Here is a 16,883-nt window from a genome sequence, read left to right on the forward strand (position 1 = left end):
GGCTCCCCCACAGAGGGGCCTGTGGGCGGGGGACGGGGGACAGGGGCCCGGCCCGCGCGCCGCGGGCGCCGTTGAAGCGGGCAGGCCAGCGCGGCGGCTGCCCTTCCTCCCGCCGCGCTCCTGCTTCCCCGGCTCCGAGCGAGAGGCGCGAGTAGGCGCGGAACTAGTGTCCGCCCCGAGCCCGGGGCCACTGCACTCAGACTCTACGAAGGGGCGGGCGGCTCCCGGGGCAGCCGCCGCTTCGCGCTCCCGCCCCCGCGGCCGGACGTGGCGCCTCCCCCGCGGCGATCGGAGCCCGGAGGTGGGGTCCGGAGCCGGAGCCCGGGGCTCTGATGTCACCACGCGGCCGCCGGCGCCCAGGAGCACCTCTCGGGCTGGAGCTCAGGTATGCGGCGCGGCGGCGGGTCGGCCTCCCGCTTCCCAGGAGCAGGCAGGGCGAGCCCCACGGCGAGGAGGGGCCGGGAGCCAGGTAGCTGCGCGGCGCGGGGCAGTCGGTGCGACATTGGGTACGGAGGTGCGGACTCCGCGCGTCTAGGGGGCCCCTGTGCGCCGGTGCTCTCCGCGCAGTCTGGGGGCGGGGATGAGACCCGCCGCGAGGCGGGAGCTTCAGGGGGTTGGGGGTGACGGCGGTGGAGCGCTTGGGTGGCCAAAGACCGCGGAGGGTCTTCACTACGCGACCCTGCGCTCCTGCCCCTCGGCCACGGGCCGCTGGAGAACGTGGGTCCTTCCCGCCCAAGATTGCGCGGCCCCCGCTTGCATTCTGAGTCCTCCCTCCCCGACGGCGAACCCAACAGGAAAGGCCGAGACATGAGCCGGCCCGCGGCCATCCGTTCTCCCAGCGTCCCCGCGACCCCGCTCCGCCGCGGCACCGCGTGACTCTGCCGCCCCCTGTGGTCGCCGGTCCCGCGCCTCTCCTCTCCCTCGCGTGCCCGGACTCCCGGAGCTTGAAGCCTCAGGTACGCGGTCTGACCGCAGCACCACGCCACGGCCCCACAGCCCCAGATACCACCAGCGTTCCGCATCTCCTGCGCGGCACTGAGCGGGCGTCCCTTGAGAATGGGGGAGGGGCTCTGGGGACAGGGAGAGCCCTGGGACTTTCCAGGATGACTGCCCGTCTAGACCTGGTATGGTGTGCTTGGCTTCAAGACACTGCCCGGGACCCGGAAACAGTCTGGCAGGGAGACTGCATTGCAGGCGTGTCCCCTCAGTGAGCCTGGTACTGGGGGAGGAGGGCCGGCGGGGAGGGGCGGCCTGGACGACCTCTCTAGAGAGGTCCCATGCGAGGTGGGCTTTCAGGGAGGCACCACTTAATTCCTGACCGCTGTTGGTCATGTGAGTTTGTCCACCTTTCTGGTCACCTTACCTGGATCTGCCTTGGTGTGGTTTCACCCACTAGACGCTGTCTCCATCTATTTCCCCAACAACCTGTAACTGAAAACCTGGGTCAGCCTGCTGGCCTGGTCCAACCGCTGCCCTGAAGGCCTGGCCCACATCCCAACCTCCCAACTGCCAGACTTGCGTCAGGCACTGCGGAGCCCGCAGGCCTGGCTGAACAGCGCTGGACCCCTCGGTGGGTCCCTGTCTCAGCTTCCCCCTTCCTGAGCCTGCACCGCCAGCTTCCGGGCCCCCAGCTCTGCTCGCCGGAGTCATCGTTCTCTCCTTCCTCTCTTGCTCTTTCCTTCAGGTGACACGTATATTGCACATGCCCTCCCGCACCCCACAGGACCCCGATCAGGTGGTTTTTGCAGAGGGGGTCCATGCTGCCCCTGGCTCTAGTGAGGCTTTGGCAAAAGAGTTCTTTGAGCAGCGGCCCCTGGACTTCACTGCAGGCCCTGGCACTGCGGCCTGGCCCATAGCTGACACCAGCGCTGACGCTGGGGCTCCTGGGCTGTGGCCACCCCTGGCCGTGGGGACTGGCTGGCCTGCCCGAGGCTCCCTGCAGCCAGACAAGTGTGAAAACGCCTTACTCTTTGTGCTGAGGCCCCGAAACCCGGCACAGGAGCTGGACCCTCCTGGCACAGCAGGCTCTGCCAAGGTGGGGGCGTCCCGCATGGGCGTCAGGCGGCTGGGTCCGCCCCTGCACAAGCATCCCCAAGCCAAGTTGAGGGCCTTGAGAAAATATGTCCCACCTTTTCGTGTTCCCTTCAAGCTGTTTTTATTTGGCAGACTCCAAGTTCTTTTGTCAATGCCGTGACTCACAAATAAGAATTTTTCAAGGCCTTTTTTGAGGAAGCATCTTCGTACGTGAACAGTCCCCCGTGCTGGATGGAGATGCAGCAGGCCGCCTGACACGGGCGGGCATGGGAGGCATGAGCCAGGGTGGGCGGCGCTCCCACGCTGGGCCAGGAGGACGGGGAGACAGGGGACTCGTGTCTGGGCGTCCAGGATGGGTTTCCTAGGGGAGGTAATTGTCCTCACCCGGCAGGGCTGCTACTCAGATTAGCTTGTCTTCCTGAAGCCCAGAGAGTGGGAACACTTTGCAAAAGAGGTCCCCAAGCCTCAGTGGGAGGCCCAGGCTGCAGGGCTGGCCTTAGTGGGCATGACGGTGCCTCCGGGTGGGCGAGGCCGAGATGGTCTGGTCCCAAGACAGTCAGTGGAGGGCCCCTCTGGGGAGCATTGCCGGTACTGCCTCTCCCTTTAGGAAATGCCGTAACCTCTAACCGCTGACCTCCCTGCCTGCCCCGCCCAGCAATCTGTAGCTTGTGGGTCTCAGGGGAAGGGACAGGAGGGTGACTCTGAGCTCCACATAGTGTCCAGGAGACTCAGATGGGCCTACTTTTCCTCCTCCTGCTGGGGGCTGCCCTCCTCTGCAGCCCCCACCAAGCAGCTCAGAGAAGGCAGGCCCTCCTGCCAAGCCCCCGGAGCCCATTGGGAGCCCCGGCTTCCCAAGACTCAAAGCTGCTCTTTCCCCTGACCCAGGTAAACCCACCCAACTCCTGCCCCCCACCCCCTGCACTGGGGCGGTATAGATTCCTGGCCATCCTGCCCCGGGCTGTGCTGGCCTGCCTTTTTTGGTTCCTAATGAAGCATGAGTATGCCTCACCCAGTCTGCCCCCTTCCCCGGAAAATCCAAATAGGAAGGAGAAAAGAGGGGACAGAGGCCAAGGGGCCCTCTTCCTTCTCCCCCACCTGCTCCTTGCAAGTCGGCTCCTTCCCGTGCCACTCAGCACGTGTCTCTTTAACACCGACTGCATGCTGGGTGCAGAGGGTCCAGGGACGAGTGAGCACAGGGCCTGTCTTCAGGAAGCCCCACGCGGGGATGGGAAGAGGAATCACAGACAAGCCCAGAATTACAGTGCAGGGTGACAAGGGCTGCGAGGGGGAGTCCTGGACACCGTAGGGAGCCCAGAAGGTCGGGAGCCCTCTCAGCTGAGCTCCATGGAGGAGCAAGACTGGCAGGATGAAGAGGGGGTGAGCCTGTCATTACCAGACAAAAGGCAGTCTGCGAAAGCAGGGACCCCGTTACTCTGGAACCTGCCAGTAGTTTGAGGGGAGGTGGGGGCAGCTGTTTCCCACAGTGGAGTTCGGGCTGTGTTGGAGGCTTCAGGCAGCTGGGGACGTGGGGGCGGGGTGGTTACTGGCTTTCAGCAGAGTTTGCTTCTAGGAAATTGATTCTGGCCACAGGAGGATTGGAGGCAGGCCCAGATTCCAGGCAGGGCTCTCCTCCTACCAGCTGTGTGCCCCTGGGCAAAGCATTTCCCCCTTAGAATCTCAGTGTCCTCATCTGTGCAAAGCAGATAGCAGTTGGGAGAAGCAAGATAAATATTTATATAAAGCATGCTGGGCTGGAGGAGGGCCCCGAAGCAAAGCTGCTTCTGCCACCTGACCTGGGTCTTCCCCTCCCCTGCCTTGGCTCCCCAGTGATTTCAGAACATTCTCGACCATTGTTTATCAGGGAAAGAGCACGCGGAGAAGCTAACAAAGCGCCCGGAAGCAGCCAGGGTGGAACGGGGCTGGGGAGGGAAGGGGCATGGTACATTCTCAGCGCTCCAGGGGGTACCGGCCAGGAGAGACCCAGCAGGGAACGGGCCAGAGGCCAATTCCTTTCCCTGAGCTGAGGCCCTCGACCTCCAGAACTGTTCCTTGGGGTTGGTCCTATTGCGCATTCCATCCTTGATCTGGGGGTAACCGGAGCGCTTGAGACAGTGTGTCTAGAGAGGGGAAGTGTAAGCGGCCTGTCTTCTTACTCTGAGCTCCTCACCCATCCCACCGTCTCTGTTCTCGAAGGCCCCGCGGAGCTAGCCTGCCCAGCGCTCATTGGCACAGCCATGGAGGCCGTGGGTCCGGGGGGCGACCGCGCCTCACCAGCCTCATCTACGCGCAGCCTGGACCTGCGGAGGCTGTCTGTGCGCGGCGACTCAGCCTACAGCTCCTTTTCCGCGGCCTCGGGCGGTGCCGAGACGCGCACGCCGTCCCCGGGGAGCGACCTTCCGTACCTGGATTGGGACTATGTGCGCTTGGTGTGGGGCGGCCCGGCCCCCGCCCCGACCGCTGCTGCCCTGCACGCCTCCCCGCAGCCCCGGCCCGCGGCCGCCGCACGCAGTGGGCCGTGTCCCTCGCAGGTCCAGGGGGCCTCGGGGGCGCTCAGCAGGCAGGCCACCCCACTGCTGTACGCGCTGGCGGCCGAGGCGGAGGCCGCAGCGCGGGCCGCCGAGCCGCCCAGCCCTCCGGCCTCGCGGGCCGCCTACCGCCAGCGGCTGCAGGGCGCGCAGCGGCGAGTCCTCCGGGAGACGTCCTTCCAGCGCAAGGAGCTCCGCATGAGCCTGCCGGCCCGCCTGCGGCCCGTGGCCCCCGCGCGGCCCCCGACGGCGCACCCGCGCTCCGCTTCGCTCGGCCACCCCGGCGGCGAAGGGGAGCTGGCGCGTTCCGGGGTTCCCACGCCTGGAACCGCCGGCCGGGGCCGCCTCGCCAACCAGCAGCAGAAGTGGTGCTTCTCGGAGCCGGGAAAGCTGGATCGCGTGGGTCGGGGCGGTGGGACGGCTGGGGAATGCTCCGGCGGGGCCTGCTCCAGCTTGGGCCAAGCCAGGCCTGAGCCCCAGGAATTGCAGCATCAGGCGTTGGCAGAGTTGGAAGGTCACCAGATCAGATGGCTGCCCCGAAGCACAGGGGACCCAGAACCCCCGTCGTTGAAGCTCCACAGCGCCTACAGGCCGGCCCGCCGGACTCAGAGCGCTTCAGGGGAAGCTGTGGGTCCCTGGGCAGGCCCAGGAGGGGCCATGCCCACTGTCCAGGTATGGAAAGGAGGGCTGCCCGCCGAGGGGCGGGGGCAGCCTGGAGACTGAAAACTTGAGCCACATTTCACGCGACCTTTTGCCTTTCCAGGCTGTTCCTCAAGGAGCAGAACCCCCCAGGCCATTATTCCAGACCAGACCTTCCAGGTGAGAGGCGCGGGGCCCTCTTGGGAGGAGGCTGTCACAGCTCTAGCCCGGGAAAGCAGAGCGCCTCCCACCGACTCATTCTGAGCCTTCTCCTGCTGTCTTTTGCAAACCAAATCCCCAGCTGCCTTCCTTCCTGGTCACTGATGTGTGGGGTCTCTGCCTCCAGGTTCCTGACTCAGAAGGAGCCTACGGTGGTGTGTCCCGCAGCGGGTCCCCAGAGCGGTCCCACCGACTGTGAGCACAGGGTCCCGGAGCCCTGCGTTGCGTCTGCGCGGCTCCCCTCCCTTCCCGACGATGATGTCTTCCTGGAAGAAGCCCCGCTGGTCAGAATGAAATCACCTCCAGACTCCCACGCGCCCCTGGGGCTCCCAGCCAGGTGAATTCTCTTTTGCCTTCAAGCAGTGTGAGATACCCGCTTCCCACACATAGCTACAAAATGCTGGGGGGGTGGGCATGGAACTCCCTCGATGCTGGTGCCCGGGAGCCTGGGTGATGGGGTGAGGACCGACGGCCCTTGGAGACCACCACTGGGTTTCAGCCAGAGCTCGTTTTAATTCAGTGCCTCTTCCACTTCCAGTGTCTGTGCCTCCGACCTGCAGTGTGGAGCTGGCTTGAGCCAAAGGCCTAACCGGGCTGCTATCCCCGCAGCGCACCCCCTCCACAAGGGCCCAGAGAGCGCAGGGGCAGATGACCGCTGGCAGGGCGTCCGCGGTTCTCCGGGCACCTCCAGGCCCATGCGCTGCAGCCCCCTTGGGGCTGCAAACGGCCACATCCCCACCGTTGACTCCACTGGGCTGCTGATGACTGACTTCCCTGTGGCAGCAGAGGGTGGCTCCCTCGAACCCCTTCCAGTTGATGCCCGGGGACCTCCCGGCAGGGAGACCCCAGGTCCTCCGGATGACGCGGCCCTGGCCTGGGGCGCTGGCCAGCCTGGTTCCCGGCCAGCATGGCCCAGTCCCCGCCTAGAAGAGCTGGCTCAGGAGCTGGCCAGACTGGATCCCTCTCTGAGTGACACTCTCACCTTCTATCCCAGTCCAGAGCCTCCCCTGGACCTGCTAGATGGGCTGGTTCCTTTAGCTGAGGTCTGGGCTGCAATGAGGCCAGCCTGTGGCAAGGCCGGGGAGGAGGCAGCTGGCACTTCTGAGCCGGGGTGAGTGAGGGGCACCCGGGCGGGGGAGATTCTAAGCCCCTGCAGTCTGGGCCATGATAACCCACAGAGCTCTGGCTTTATCCCCTGCCCTATCTATCTAGCTCCACCCAGCTCCTGCCAACTTCTCAGGAGGAAACAAGGCCTGAAAACCTTACCAGCCACCCTGTGCCTGACCAGCCATGTGGCCAGGGTCGCCCTGAGCCAAATAGCAGCATCCAAGCTAAGAAAGTGAGTGCGGTTGGGCTGGTGGAAGCTGGATGGGACAAGAGACCGGAGTTTGGCCTAAGACCTCAGGGGCCAAGCCCCAGCTTTAAGTCCCGCGCCCTCCCTGCAGGTGGAGCTAGCGGACCTCCTCCAAAAGATGCTGCAGAACCTTCAGGCTGAGCAGGAGCAGCTGCAGGGGGCAGCCCAGGCCTGGGCCAGGCGCGGGGCTGCGCTGGAGGCAGCGGTAGGCCAGGCCTGTGCACCCCGCGAGCTGGAGCGGTTCAGCCGGTTCATGGCCGACCTAGAGCGCGTGCTTGGCCTCCTGCTGCTACTGGGCAGTCGCCTAGCTCGCGTGCACCGCGCCCTGGCCCGGACAGCGGCAGACAGCGACCCTGATGAGCAGGTAAAGGGTGCAGGCTGCAGGAAAGCAGGAAGGCCGGACGCGCTTGCCCTGCTGACGGTACCTCTCCCTGTGGGCTCCAGGACTCGCTGCTGCAACGTCTCCGGCTCCTGCAGCGGCAGCAGGAGGATGCCAGGGAGCTGAAGGAGCACGTGGCGCGGCGCGAGCGGGCCCTGCGGGAGGTTCTCATGCGGGCACTGCCCGCCGGGGAGCTGCACGCCTACTGCGCCCTCCTGGCCGGCAAGGCCGCCGTCCTGGCCCAGCAGCGCAGCTTGGATGAGCGGGTCCGGCTCCTTCAAGACCAACTGGACGCCGTCAGGAGCAGCCTTGGCCATCGACCCCTGTCTCCCAGGCCGGCCTCGCCCCCAGGGACCCGTCCTCCTGATAAACCGCCCTTCCGCGCTCTGCTTATTTAGTTACCATGTAGAGGCGCAGAGCGTTGCCGGTGCCGTCCACCGCGCTGCTGGGGGGACGCTGGTCTGCTGGGTGCTTTTCCCCCAGGGTGGGGATGACCCAGGCTGGGCTCTTCCAGGATACTTCTTCCAAGTATTGACATGTGGCCTCACCCCAAGTTTTGTGGATTATTTGGTAATTAATTTATGGATTTTATAAACCACAGTATGGCCCCTTCTTGTGATGAGAGGGGTTTGGTCAGAGTGAAGGGAGAGGGGACAAGGCAGAATCTCAAGGTGCAAAATAGCCTCTTTCCCTCTCAATAAAAACTGATGCGAGGAGAGTGTACGTCATCTGGAACATGGTTTGGGGGAAGTATCTTACTGATTACAGGCGCCAACCCTGCCTGACTGAGCAGAACAGGCATTTATTTGCTGGAGGATATCAGCGAGGTCTGGAGAGTGAGGAAGACTGAAGAGGCAGGTTTAAAAACAGTTGGGACCCGGGGGCGGGGGGTGGTGCTGGGCCCCCAACTCCACTGCCACCAATGATCCCTGACTGTCCTGGTGTTGGTCCCACCCCCGAAGCCAGGCCTGATGGGCTGAGTCCAGGTCTCCTTGGCTGGTTTTACCCAAGCCCCCAGCCTCAGTGGTGGAAGTGGGGTGCTGCCTCCCTTCAAGACTCAATGGATAAAGTCCCCAGAAGGAAAATGGGCTCAAATGCTTTGCTGCCTAAGAATCCTGACAAGTCCCCAGTACACTTGAACATTTGGGGAAATTCATTCCAAGAGCTTTCTTCCTCTCCCAACTGTGTTATCAAAATTGAGTTTATCCTGCTCTCCTGGGAGGCTGCACTGGGTCGGCCAGGCTTGAGGAGGGCGTGTGCGGGTGGGAACAGGAGGCGAATCACGGGGCCGCGGAGACCTACCGTGTGAGGGTCGAGGGCCTGGAGAGGCAGCCGGCCCCCTGGGGGAGAGTGGGGCTGGGAAGGGGCAGTTAGGGGCTGAAGCACAGGACACGCACTCTATTTGTGCGTCAGCCCTGTGTACACAGAATCAATGTCAAGTTCTCAAATACACATGTGAAAATCAGCTTTCGTATTTATAGCTGCAAACGCCAAGGAGAAGAGCATTGTTCCTGCAAAGATTCAGCGTATTTTTGGAACGTGGGTGCATTAAAAGGCATGTGTGTGTGTGTATTTAAAGCCAACTGACCCCAAAGTGAGAAATCTCTGCTTCTGGGCTTGTTTTCTGTTTCTTATTGTCACTAAGTGCAACTGGTTGGGAATTTTAAATGGTCGTATTCATAGCAAAAGCATTAGTTGTAACAGTCGTGCTATTGAGCACAGAACAATGCTCACATTGTGCCATTTTATAAAAAACATATGGGGCTCCTGCTGAGGCAGTTGCGGGTTCTAACATTATGCTTTGAACACTGGGCAGAGCCTCTGCTCCAAGGCCTTCAGTCCAGCAGGGCAGCTGGCTTCTAGATGCGTTCTGGATGGAATCGACTTATTTCTGCCTCTCGCCCTATACAGGCCCCCCTGCATTCTCCGCTTGTGATATTCTTAGAAACACGCTTAACGGGGTCGTTAGGCCAGTGGAAATGGCATATTTCAGAGAACACTCCCAGGTTGGGGTGGGCCGGGGGAGCATTGTCCAGTGAAATCGCACTTTGGTTCTGTGCTGAGTTTTTCCAAGGCTTCTCTGCTTGTCCCTACCGCATCAGGGGAGCCACTAAAGTAGGTGGACACCAACTGCGCCCGTCCCTTCATGTTTCCTGTGTCTCTTTCCTGCCCCAGTTTATTTCCCTCTCACTCCGTTATCCCTTCAGGCGGCGGGAACGAGCTCACCGCTGGTGGTCGTGTTGGTACCACAGACCAAGACTTGCAGGGCCCCGGGGCCCGGTGAATTGCACCCTCCAGGGTACTGCCAGCAGAGGGCACTGTTCTCCTCACAATGAAAGCCGTTACCTGCCCGTGACCACCTGCAGCCCCGGGAAGCCACCAGGCCCTCTGGGCCAGCCACTGGGACGTTTGCCTGGCCCCGCAGGCTGGGGCTGGGCCTGAAGGCTGGGGCGGGCCTGTTTGCCGGGTCGGCGAGCAGTTCTGGCCTGGCAGCCCTGGGAAGGCTGGCTTGCTTTCCTTTGTTGCTGGTTAATGAGAAGTGTGGAGGAGGGAAGCCGGGGTTGTTGATCTCCAGTATCGGTATCGAGAAGAGCCTTACTTAGTCCCCTCCAGGTGGAACAGAGGGTCTCACGGAGCTCGGTAGGGGTTCTGGCCCGACCTCCTGAAGCCGCCTGCGCGGCCGCCTGCTCGCCCTGCCCCCGCCGCGCTGCGGACGCCGGTGCCTGGGGCTCGGCCGGGGGCCCGCTGAGGCTGGGACTGTTGCTGGGCAACAGGCAGCCCCGCGACCGCCTCCGCGGCTCCGCTCCTCCGCCCTCGCTGCTGCTCCTAATATGGATGTAATTAGTGTACTTTTACCTTCAGACTGCAAATTGGAAACGCAATAGGGAAGCAGTGTTCCGCCCGCCCGAAAGCGGCGCGCAGCCTGCCTGGAACAGCCGGCTCCGCACACCGCGTCCCTCTCGAGCGGTGGCGAGAGCCTCGGGGACCCTCGCCGCCGCGCGCTGCTCACTCCCACGCCAATTGGACGCTTAAGAGGGAGCTCAGGCCGACAGTAGCTGAGCGCCGCGGCGCGGGCGGCGACAGCGGGGGGCTGGGGCTGGGGGCGCGGGCGGCTATCGCTGTAACGCGCCTTTCTGAGCCGCCCTGCAGTCGCAGTCACAGCTTGGCCGCAGTGTAGACGGTTACGTAGGGTAGTTTACCTGTTGCCTTTGGAATGTAAATCAGCATCAACTTCCTACTAGGACTTTTCTTTTGGAGGAGAGGTCTGCACACACCTACCCGTCGTCTGTCTGTCCCTCCAACCCCTCCCCCCACTTTCTCCCTCTTCCTTCTTTCCTCTTCCTCAGTAGTCACACGTGAAGCCACCTCTGCTTCATGGTTCAAGTCCAGAGGCGTGGCAGGTCCGGAATGCCGAAGCCTGGACGGAGGTTCAAGGCCGAAAGCCATCTGGAGAGCAATAGAGTTTATTTACGTAAACATTTTAAACGGTCAAATAACTTCTTCCAGGAAAGAGCCCAAAAGAGGGGAGCATGCATGTCCTGGGTGTGCCTAACTTTATAACTGTGTGCTGAGGGCCGAACCGCCACTGTCTAGTTCTGGAAGGTGGGGGGTAGGGATTCTAAAGGAATGTGAATTAAGAAAGACATTGTTATATCTATTTTAACTAAATGGATATTCCATAAAGAATATGGAATAACTTCCCTTCTGTGGGAAATTTTCCTAGCAACGTCGGCTGTTATTTATGTATGCATTTATTAACATGGTAAAAGAATGGGGAAGCACAGCCACCGACCTGAGCTCCTTTGCTTTGGAGGGTAGCCAGATACCCCTGTGGGGCCTGGCCCGCACCCCTGGTGGTTCGGGTTGGCCTGAGGTTCCCAGGCGGCTCTACCTACACTTCCTGTGCGCCTCTCCCCACAGTCGGTAGGGATGGTCCTGCCAGTCTTCTGTCCCCCAGAAAGGGGAGATGGAGGTTGGGAAACTGGGTGACTTGCCTGGGTGACTGAGTGAGCGAAGGGCTGAGACCGAGGCCGCCTTGCTTTCCTGCAGCAGGACACGGCAATGGGAAGAGCCCAGGACGCCATGCCGCCTCCGATGCCTAACTGGCTGTGAGGCCTGAACAAGCCACTTAAAATTTCTCTGGGCTTCGGTTTCCTCACTTTAAAATCAAGATGCTAACAGTACGTACGTGTAAGGCTGTGGCTACTACCTGCAAAGTGTTCAGAACTGCGCCCTGCACGTAATAAACACAGGCCGCATATGCATTACCCACACCCCGCTCTGCATTTGGTGAGTGAGACACGCTCAGCAACTACCTCCAACCTTCTGGTAAGGAAATAGAAAACTTTATTAAAAAGCTTGCTCTGGACATGACTCATGCATCTATTGCACAGTTCTCCCACTGAAAGGGGTGATTCTTGTCCCTGTGAGAACTCCAGCCAGCTCAATGGCCTTAACTTACAGTTATTTTTGTGTGTGTCAGTTGGAAGTCCCCTTCCATAGGTGTACCTCCTGCTAGGCAATAGATGGTTCTTGAAAAGTTTCCATGTGCACATCCATCCATGGTTTCCTACCAACTTACCTTACAGTTTCAGAAAGTCTTGGCCTGCAATGAAAAAGCAGTGGTTTCTAACACCTGAGTCTAAGGCTTATTGGTCCTAAGCTCTTGCCAAATGCTTTACCTCATTGAGAAGGCTCCCAGCACGCCCTTTGCAACACAAAGATTTTTCTGGCCATTTGAGTAACCCTCCTCTGATTTAAGTGTTCAAAAAACAATGCTTATTGTTACCACTGCCCTACTGGTTTACATTTTGATCTTTCTTAAGATGGGTCATAAATGTTTGTGACCTTCGTTACCCTATCTTTGTCAAGTCAAGCCTCTAGTTTACCATGGAAAATCTCTAACATTTTATTGTCTTCTAGGCTTTCAGCCACCCCGATGGCTGTCATTATTGCCGCCCACCATTTTCCTGCAGAGGCAGAAGATTCCATTTGCATTTTAAAATAATTTATGCACCTTAGCTAGAGTTCCAGGCAAGGAAGGTGGGAAGGGTCAGATCGGAGCTTACATTTATCTACAGTTTTGCCAGCTAGAGCTACGTATGGTGGATGCCTTTATTTTGCAGAGCTAGTCCAACTCTTTCAATGATAGAATGCTTGCAATAGGCAGGAGAAAGATGAGGAGAAAAGGAAGAAATTAAGTAGATAAGAGGAGAAGAGAAGAATAACGCAGTGGCAAAGGGGGGTGAGGGAAGGCGGAGGAAGGCATGGGGGGATAAACGGTGAAGGACGGACCTGACAAGGGTGGTAAGCACGCTGTACAGCGTACAGATGATGTGTCATGGGACTGCGCACCCACAACCTGTATAATTTTGTTAATCAGTGTCACCCCGATACACTCAATAAAAAGGAAAAATAATAATAAAAAGAAAAAGTACAGTGGCAAGAGCTATAGAAGATTCAAGGGAAGTGCATCATCACACAATCAGAAACAAAATGGGAGATTGTTTATTTCATTGCTTAAATCAAAGCATTCTATGAAGGACCGTCTTAAGTAATTTCAGAGGCCTCGCTGATATAGATACTCGTATATGGCAGGGGAGCCCCACTGCCCTGTGCCACAGAAGCTATTTGATATAACTAAGGACATGCAGACACAATTTGCAAAAGCAGAGCATTACCACCATATGACATAAAAAAAGGCTGAGCAAATAGATTCCACATCTTTAAAACAGAAAAAGAGCCATTCTAATCACACTGCCTTGAACCTGGGAGATCTTGGCAATACACGCAAACCTGCTCCGTTACAGAGGCAAGCAAAGGTCCTGAGACATGAAGTCACCCATGTAAGGTCGGTGAGCAGAGAGATTCTGAATCTACTGTTTTGGAAAAAATTGTTTGCTTTCAGATGGCTTTTAAAAAATGGATATCATGTACTTTCTATTTGTATAGAACTTTCATATAAAAGAGTTGGTCCGTAATGGTATTACTCTTTTACCAGTTTTTTTCCTGGTGTAATGCTACAACTTTTTTTTTAATGGTTGTTAAACCATTAAACAGCGTGGGCTCACCTGGGTAGAACAGACTGCAAGGGACAAAGCTGGTGGCGCAACTTTGAACGTTTACCCACTTCACTGAAAGCCTCAGCCAGATTTGAAAAACACCACAGATTCAGAAACATGGTATGACAGCACCATTCACACGAAACACACTTAAAACAATTAAATATCCATGCCAAATCAGAATAGCCACCCACCAGTGCCAAAGACATATGTTCATATCTCACCATAAAGAAAACCACTAATTAAAAGTATTTGCCCAAATGTCTCTTTTCTCTTGTTAAATCGCTATTACTCCCAAGATGCACTTGTTTCCTGATATTTAGCATTCAGAATACAAGTAAAATGAATTACATACAATGGTCATAATCTGTGTTCAAGACTCTGGAATCTTCATTGCCTAAAACGAGGTAGATAAACATTTAAGGATTTTGTTGGTTGGGGCTAATTTCCTTTAGATCTTTTTTTTAAAAAAGATGTTATTTATTTATTTATTCATTCATTTGTGTTTGTATATGTATGTATTTATTTATTGAGAGATGGGAAGGGGGGAAATAAGGAGAGGGACACCCACATACAAGAGGAACACTGACTGCCTGTTGCAAGCCCCCAGCCGGGACCTGGGCTACAACCCAGGCGTGTGCCCTGGTGGCGACCTTTTGCTTGGCAGGACATCCGTCCAACCCACTGAGCCACACCAGCCAGGGCAATTTCTTTTAGATATTCATCATTATTTTTTTAAAATAGAATTCCAAAATCTCTACCAAAGATCAAAAATTTCTGAGCATTTTGCCTAAAAAATGGAAAAATATAATTGCAAAAGGTTATTATAAAAGTGGTTGTTTTTTTTTACCTAATTTCAATTTAAAAACGGGATAAAAGCATCAAATTACAAAACCACTAGTATCTCAGAGCTGACCAGCCACCCAACCCTCAGACAGCACTTAAAGAGACCCTTGCAACTAGTCGGGCTTGGGCGTGTGTAGAAGCAGAGGCACTGGGTTAACTCATTCAGGGGCTAGACCAGCTGCTGCCCCTTGGCCTTCAATCCCAAATTTCAAGTCTTCCCCAAAGTCCAAGCCTGACTTCTGGTGTTCTTCAGAGGAAGCTCGCTGAGATCTTCAATCCCCGTTCTGGAGACAGGTCCAGCTTCAGACAGAAGCTGGAGGCAGGTGTAGGCTCACCTGGGTAGAACAGACTGCAAGGGACAAGGTTGGAAACGGGATGGAATGCAAGTGTTGGGCCGCGGTCACCGGCAAGCTTAGACTGCGAGCGGCAGGCCCAGTTAGCCCATCCGAGCCACAGCCTCAGGGACTGTCAGGCTGTGGGGGGCAGGCTGGGCATCAGCCCAGCGAAGGGGCCCGCAGTGGATCGCCGGGAGATTTCTGAAAAGGCCGGCGCGCCACTGCGACTCTTCGTCTTTTTACGCGGAGCCATGGGCGAGGCACCCAAGAACTTGGTGAAGGAGCCCGAGCCCGACTTCCTCAAGCCTCGAGCCAGGTCCTGGAGCATCAGGTCGTCGGCCAGGACGCCCAGAAACGCGCTGGTAGTGGAACTTAGGATGGTGGCGGCCACCTGTACTGGGCGCCGGGCCGCAAGGCTGCCACTACCCCCGCCGAAGGCGTTGGGTTCGGCAGAGCCTGGCAGGCTGGGGTCGCCCAGTAGACGGCGCAGCGCGTAGGTGGCGCCCTGAGGCAGGTACTGGTAGGCCCGCCGCCCGCTGTGGTCGCGCACGTGCACCTGTGCACCCAGGCCCACCAGCAGCACCGCGGCATCCTCGTGGCCGTGCAGAGCCGCCAGGTGCAGCGGCGTGTAACCGCCGTGGGAGCGCGCGTTCAGGTTGACTGGCGCGCCCCCACGCCGCGCCACCTCCACCAGCTGCAGAGCCATCTCGCGGTCGCCGCTCTTGGCGGCCCAATGCAGGGCAGTGAAACCAGACATGAAGTCACGCTTGGCGGCCAGGCCGCCGTCGCGCAGCAGCAGCCCGTGCAGCTGGTGGGTCCAGCGGCCACTGGCCGCCCGCACTAGCCACTCGTGCTCGGCCGGCTCCAGGGGCACGGCAGACGGCGGAGGTGCAACGGGCAGCTCCTCGGTGTCGGGGCTCAGCAGGCGCGGGCCGGCCCGCGACAGGCGCCGCAGGTGCGGGGAGCGGCCCGGGCCCAGGCCGAGGCCCAGGCCGGACTCTTCCACCGAGAGCCGCCGCAGCAGCGGGGGGGAGCTCCTGGGGCTCGGCTCCTCTGACAGCTGCCGGCGCAGGCCCTGCTCTTCGGCTCGGAGCCGGAGCGCCGCGGGTCCCGGGACGCAGCGCACCGGCAGCATGCAGGGCTTCTGGGGAGGCGCGCGCCTGGGGGCTGGCAGCAGCCCCGTGGTCTCCCCAGGCCCGGATCCCGGGTCTGGCGGCTCTGCACGGGGCAAGGCCGCCTCCGACGGTGCCCTGGAAGGTGGAGCCACGTCCGCAGAGAGGCCCTCGGAGGGGCGGGCTAGCTCCAAGGCTGAAAGCCCGGGGTCGACCGGACCCCCTGACTGCTGGGTCGAGGGGCTCAACAACGGCTCCCCTGTCGGCTGAGTGAGCTCAGAGGCCGGAGCCCCAGGGATGTCCTGGGGCTCCGATGGCGGGGCCGGGTCCTCGGGTGCATCCACCGACGGCTGCGCCGGGGCCAAGGACGGGGCCACGGGCTGGGCCCAGGACGGGGCCCCCGAGACATTGGTTTCCACGCGTGAGAGGGACGTGAGCTTGGATGGCGGGGCCAGTGGCTCGGCGGTGCTGGCGACGCAGGGGGGCAGGGGCTCTGGCCCCTCTCGGGGCCGCGGCTTCTTCTTCAGCACCACGAACTTGACGCCGTCGAACTCCTTCACCACGGCCACGTCGTTGACGAACTGCTTGAAGCGGTCCCTGCGGGCGGCGCGGCCGCGCGGGTCGCCCGCATCCAGCAGCGGCTTGAAGCGGCTCAGCAGCTCCGAGTCGCGCACCTTCCCGCCGTGCTCGTGCAGGAAGCCCAGCACCGCCGCCTGGCTCACCCCGGCGGCCGCGGCGGCCGCCGCCGCGGCGAGGGCCATGGCCCGGGTCTGCGCGGCGGGCAAGCGCGGCCGCCCCTCCCACCGGTCTCCGCTCGGGGCAGCCGGGGCAGGCGGACGCCCGGCTCGCGCCGGTGCGCGCCGGAGCCGGGGGTCTGGGGGTCACGTCCGCCTCGGCCGGGCTCACCTGACCGTGTCCGCCTGGCTGGACGGGCGTGTCCCCGACGCTGGACCGCGGTCGGGTCAGCGCCGCAGAGCCTGAGCGTCTCCGGGAGAAAGGCGCTGGGGGCCGAGGCGCGCGCTCACCGCCGCCGGCCCGCCGGCCCCCGGTCTTCGGGGTAGGTTTCTGCCTTTATATTTTGTCCAATGGGCGCCGGGCTCCATCCCCCGCGTTCGGTGCTCGCTTTACAGGTGACAGCTGCCACCGGGGCCTTGGGGGAGCGGAAATTCTCCACCAGCGCCCCACCCCGGCCCGGGAATTAAAGGCGCAGCGCCTGCGGCAGCTCGGCTCCGGTTGCTAGGTGGGCGTGTTCCCCAGGGATGCCGCGGGCGACCCACGAGGCTCGGGTTTTATTCCTTTAAGAAATATTTAATCACCACGAAATACCGGGCTATCACTTAAAAACGGTCATAGCTTTAAAGGCCACCAGTACCTCTTC

The 16,883-nt window shown here is 59.9% G+C and overlaps 2 protein-coding genes across 3 annotated transcripts; one reads left to right on the plus strand and one right to left on the minus strand.

The window, feature by feature from the left end:
• The first annotated feature begins 282 nt into the window (after positions 1 to 282).
• Positions 283 to 7,994, plus strand: SHROOM1 (shroom family member 1). 2 transcript variants are annotated; one of them, XM_054567991.1, is made up of 9 exons: positions 283 to 385; positions 795 to 956; positions 4,228 to 5,231; positions 5,323 to 5,378; positions 5,545 to 5,754; positions 5,956 to 6,528; positions 6,630 to 6,756; positions 6,863 to 7,135; positions 7,216 to 7,994. In XM_054567991.1, the coding sequence occupies exons 3-9, from the start codon at positions 4,269 to 4,271 to the stop codon at positions 7,546 to 7,548; spliced, it is 2,535 nt and encodes an 844-aa protein (XP_054423966.1). In that variant the 5' UTR covers positions 283 to 385; positions 795 to 956; positions 4,228 to 4,268; the 3' UTR covers positions 7,549 to 7,994. The 2 variants fall into 2 exon arrangements, with proteins under 2 accessions (XP_054423966.1, XP_054423965.1); XM_054567990.1 differs by lacking the exon at positions 795 to 956 and having other exon boundaries at positions 385 to 469.
• A 6,532-nt stretch (positions 7,995 to 14,526) lies between these two features.
• On the minus strand, positions 14,527 to 16,293 carry SOWAHA (sosondowah ankyrin repeat domain family member A). The gene has a single exon (XM_054567860.1). The coding sequence runs from the start codon at positions 16,264 to 16,266 to the stop codon at positions 14,527 to 14,529; it is 1,740 nt and encodes a 579-aa protein (XP_054423835.1). The 5' UTR covers positions 16,267 to 16,293.
• Positions 16,294 to 16,883: the final 590 nt, after the last annotated feature.

This window comes from Pteronotus mesoamericanus, unplaced genomic scaffold (genome assembly GCF_021234165.1).
Source record: "Pteronotus mesoamericanus isolate MK-2021 breed Mesoamerican mustached bat unplaced genomic scaffold, CSHL_Meso_final contig_2, whole genome shotgun sequence".
In the NCBI taxonomy this organism is placed as follows: domain Eukaryota; kingdom Metazoa; phylum Chordata; class Mammalia; order Chiroptera; family Mormoopidae; genus Pteronotus; species Pteronotus mesoamericanus.

What these genes read in the sequence shown, in the direction of transcription:
- SHROOM1 (XM_054567990.1), top strand. Translation starts at nt 388, where the DNA reads ATGCGGCGCGGCGGCGGGTCGGCCTCCCGCTTCCCAGGAGCAGGCAGG. An exon ending in TTCCAGACCAGACCTTCCAG is followed by an intron (nt 5,379 to 5,544) that starts GTGAGAGGCGCG and finishes CTCTGCCTCCAG; the next exon opens with GTTCCTGACTCAGAAGGAGC. An exon ending in ACAGCGACCCTGATGAGCAG is followed by an intron (nt 7,136 to 7,215) that starts GTAAAGGGTGCA and finishes TGTGGGCTCCAG; the next exon opens with GACTCGCTGCTGCAACGTCT.
- SOWAHA (XM_054567860.1), bottom strand. Translation starts at nt 16,266, where the DNA reads ATGGCCCTCGCCGCGGCGGCGGCCGCCGCGGCCGCCGGGGTGAGCCAG.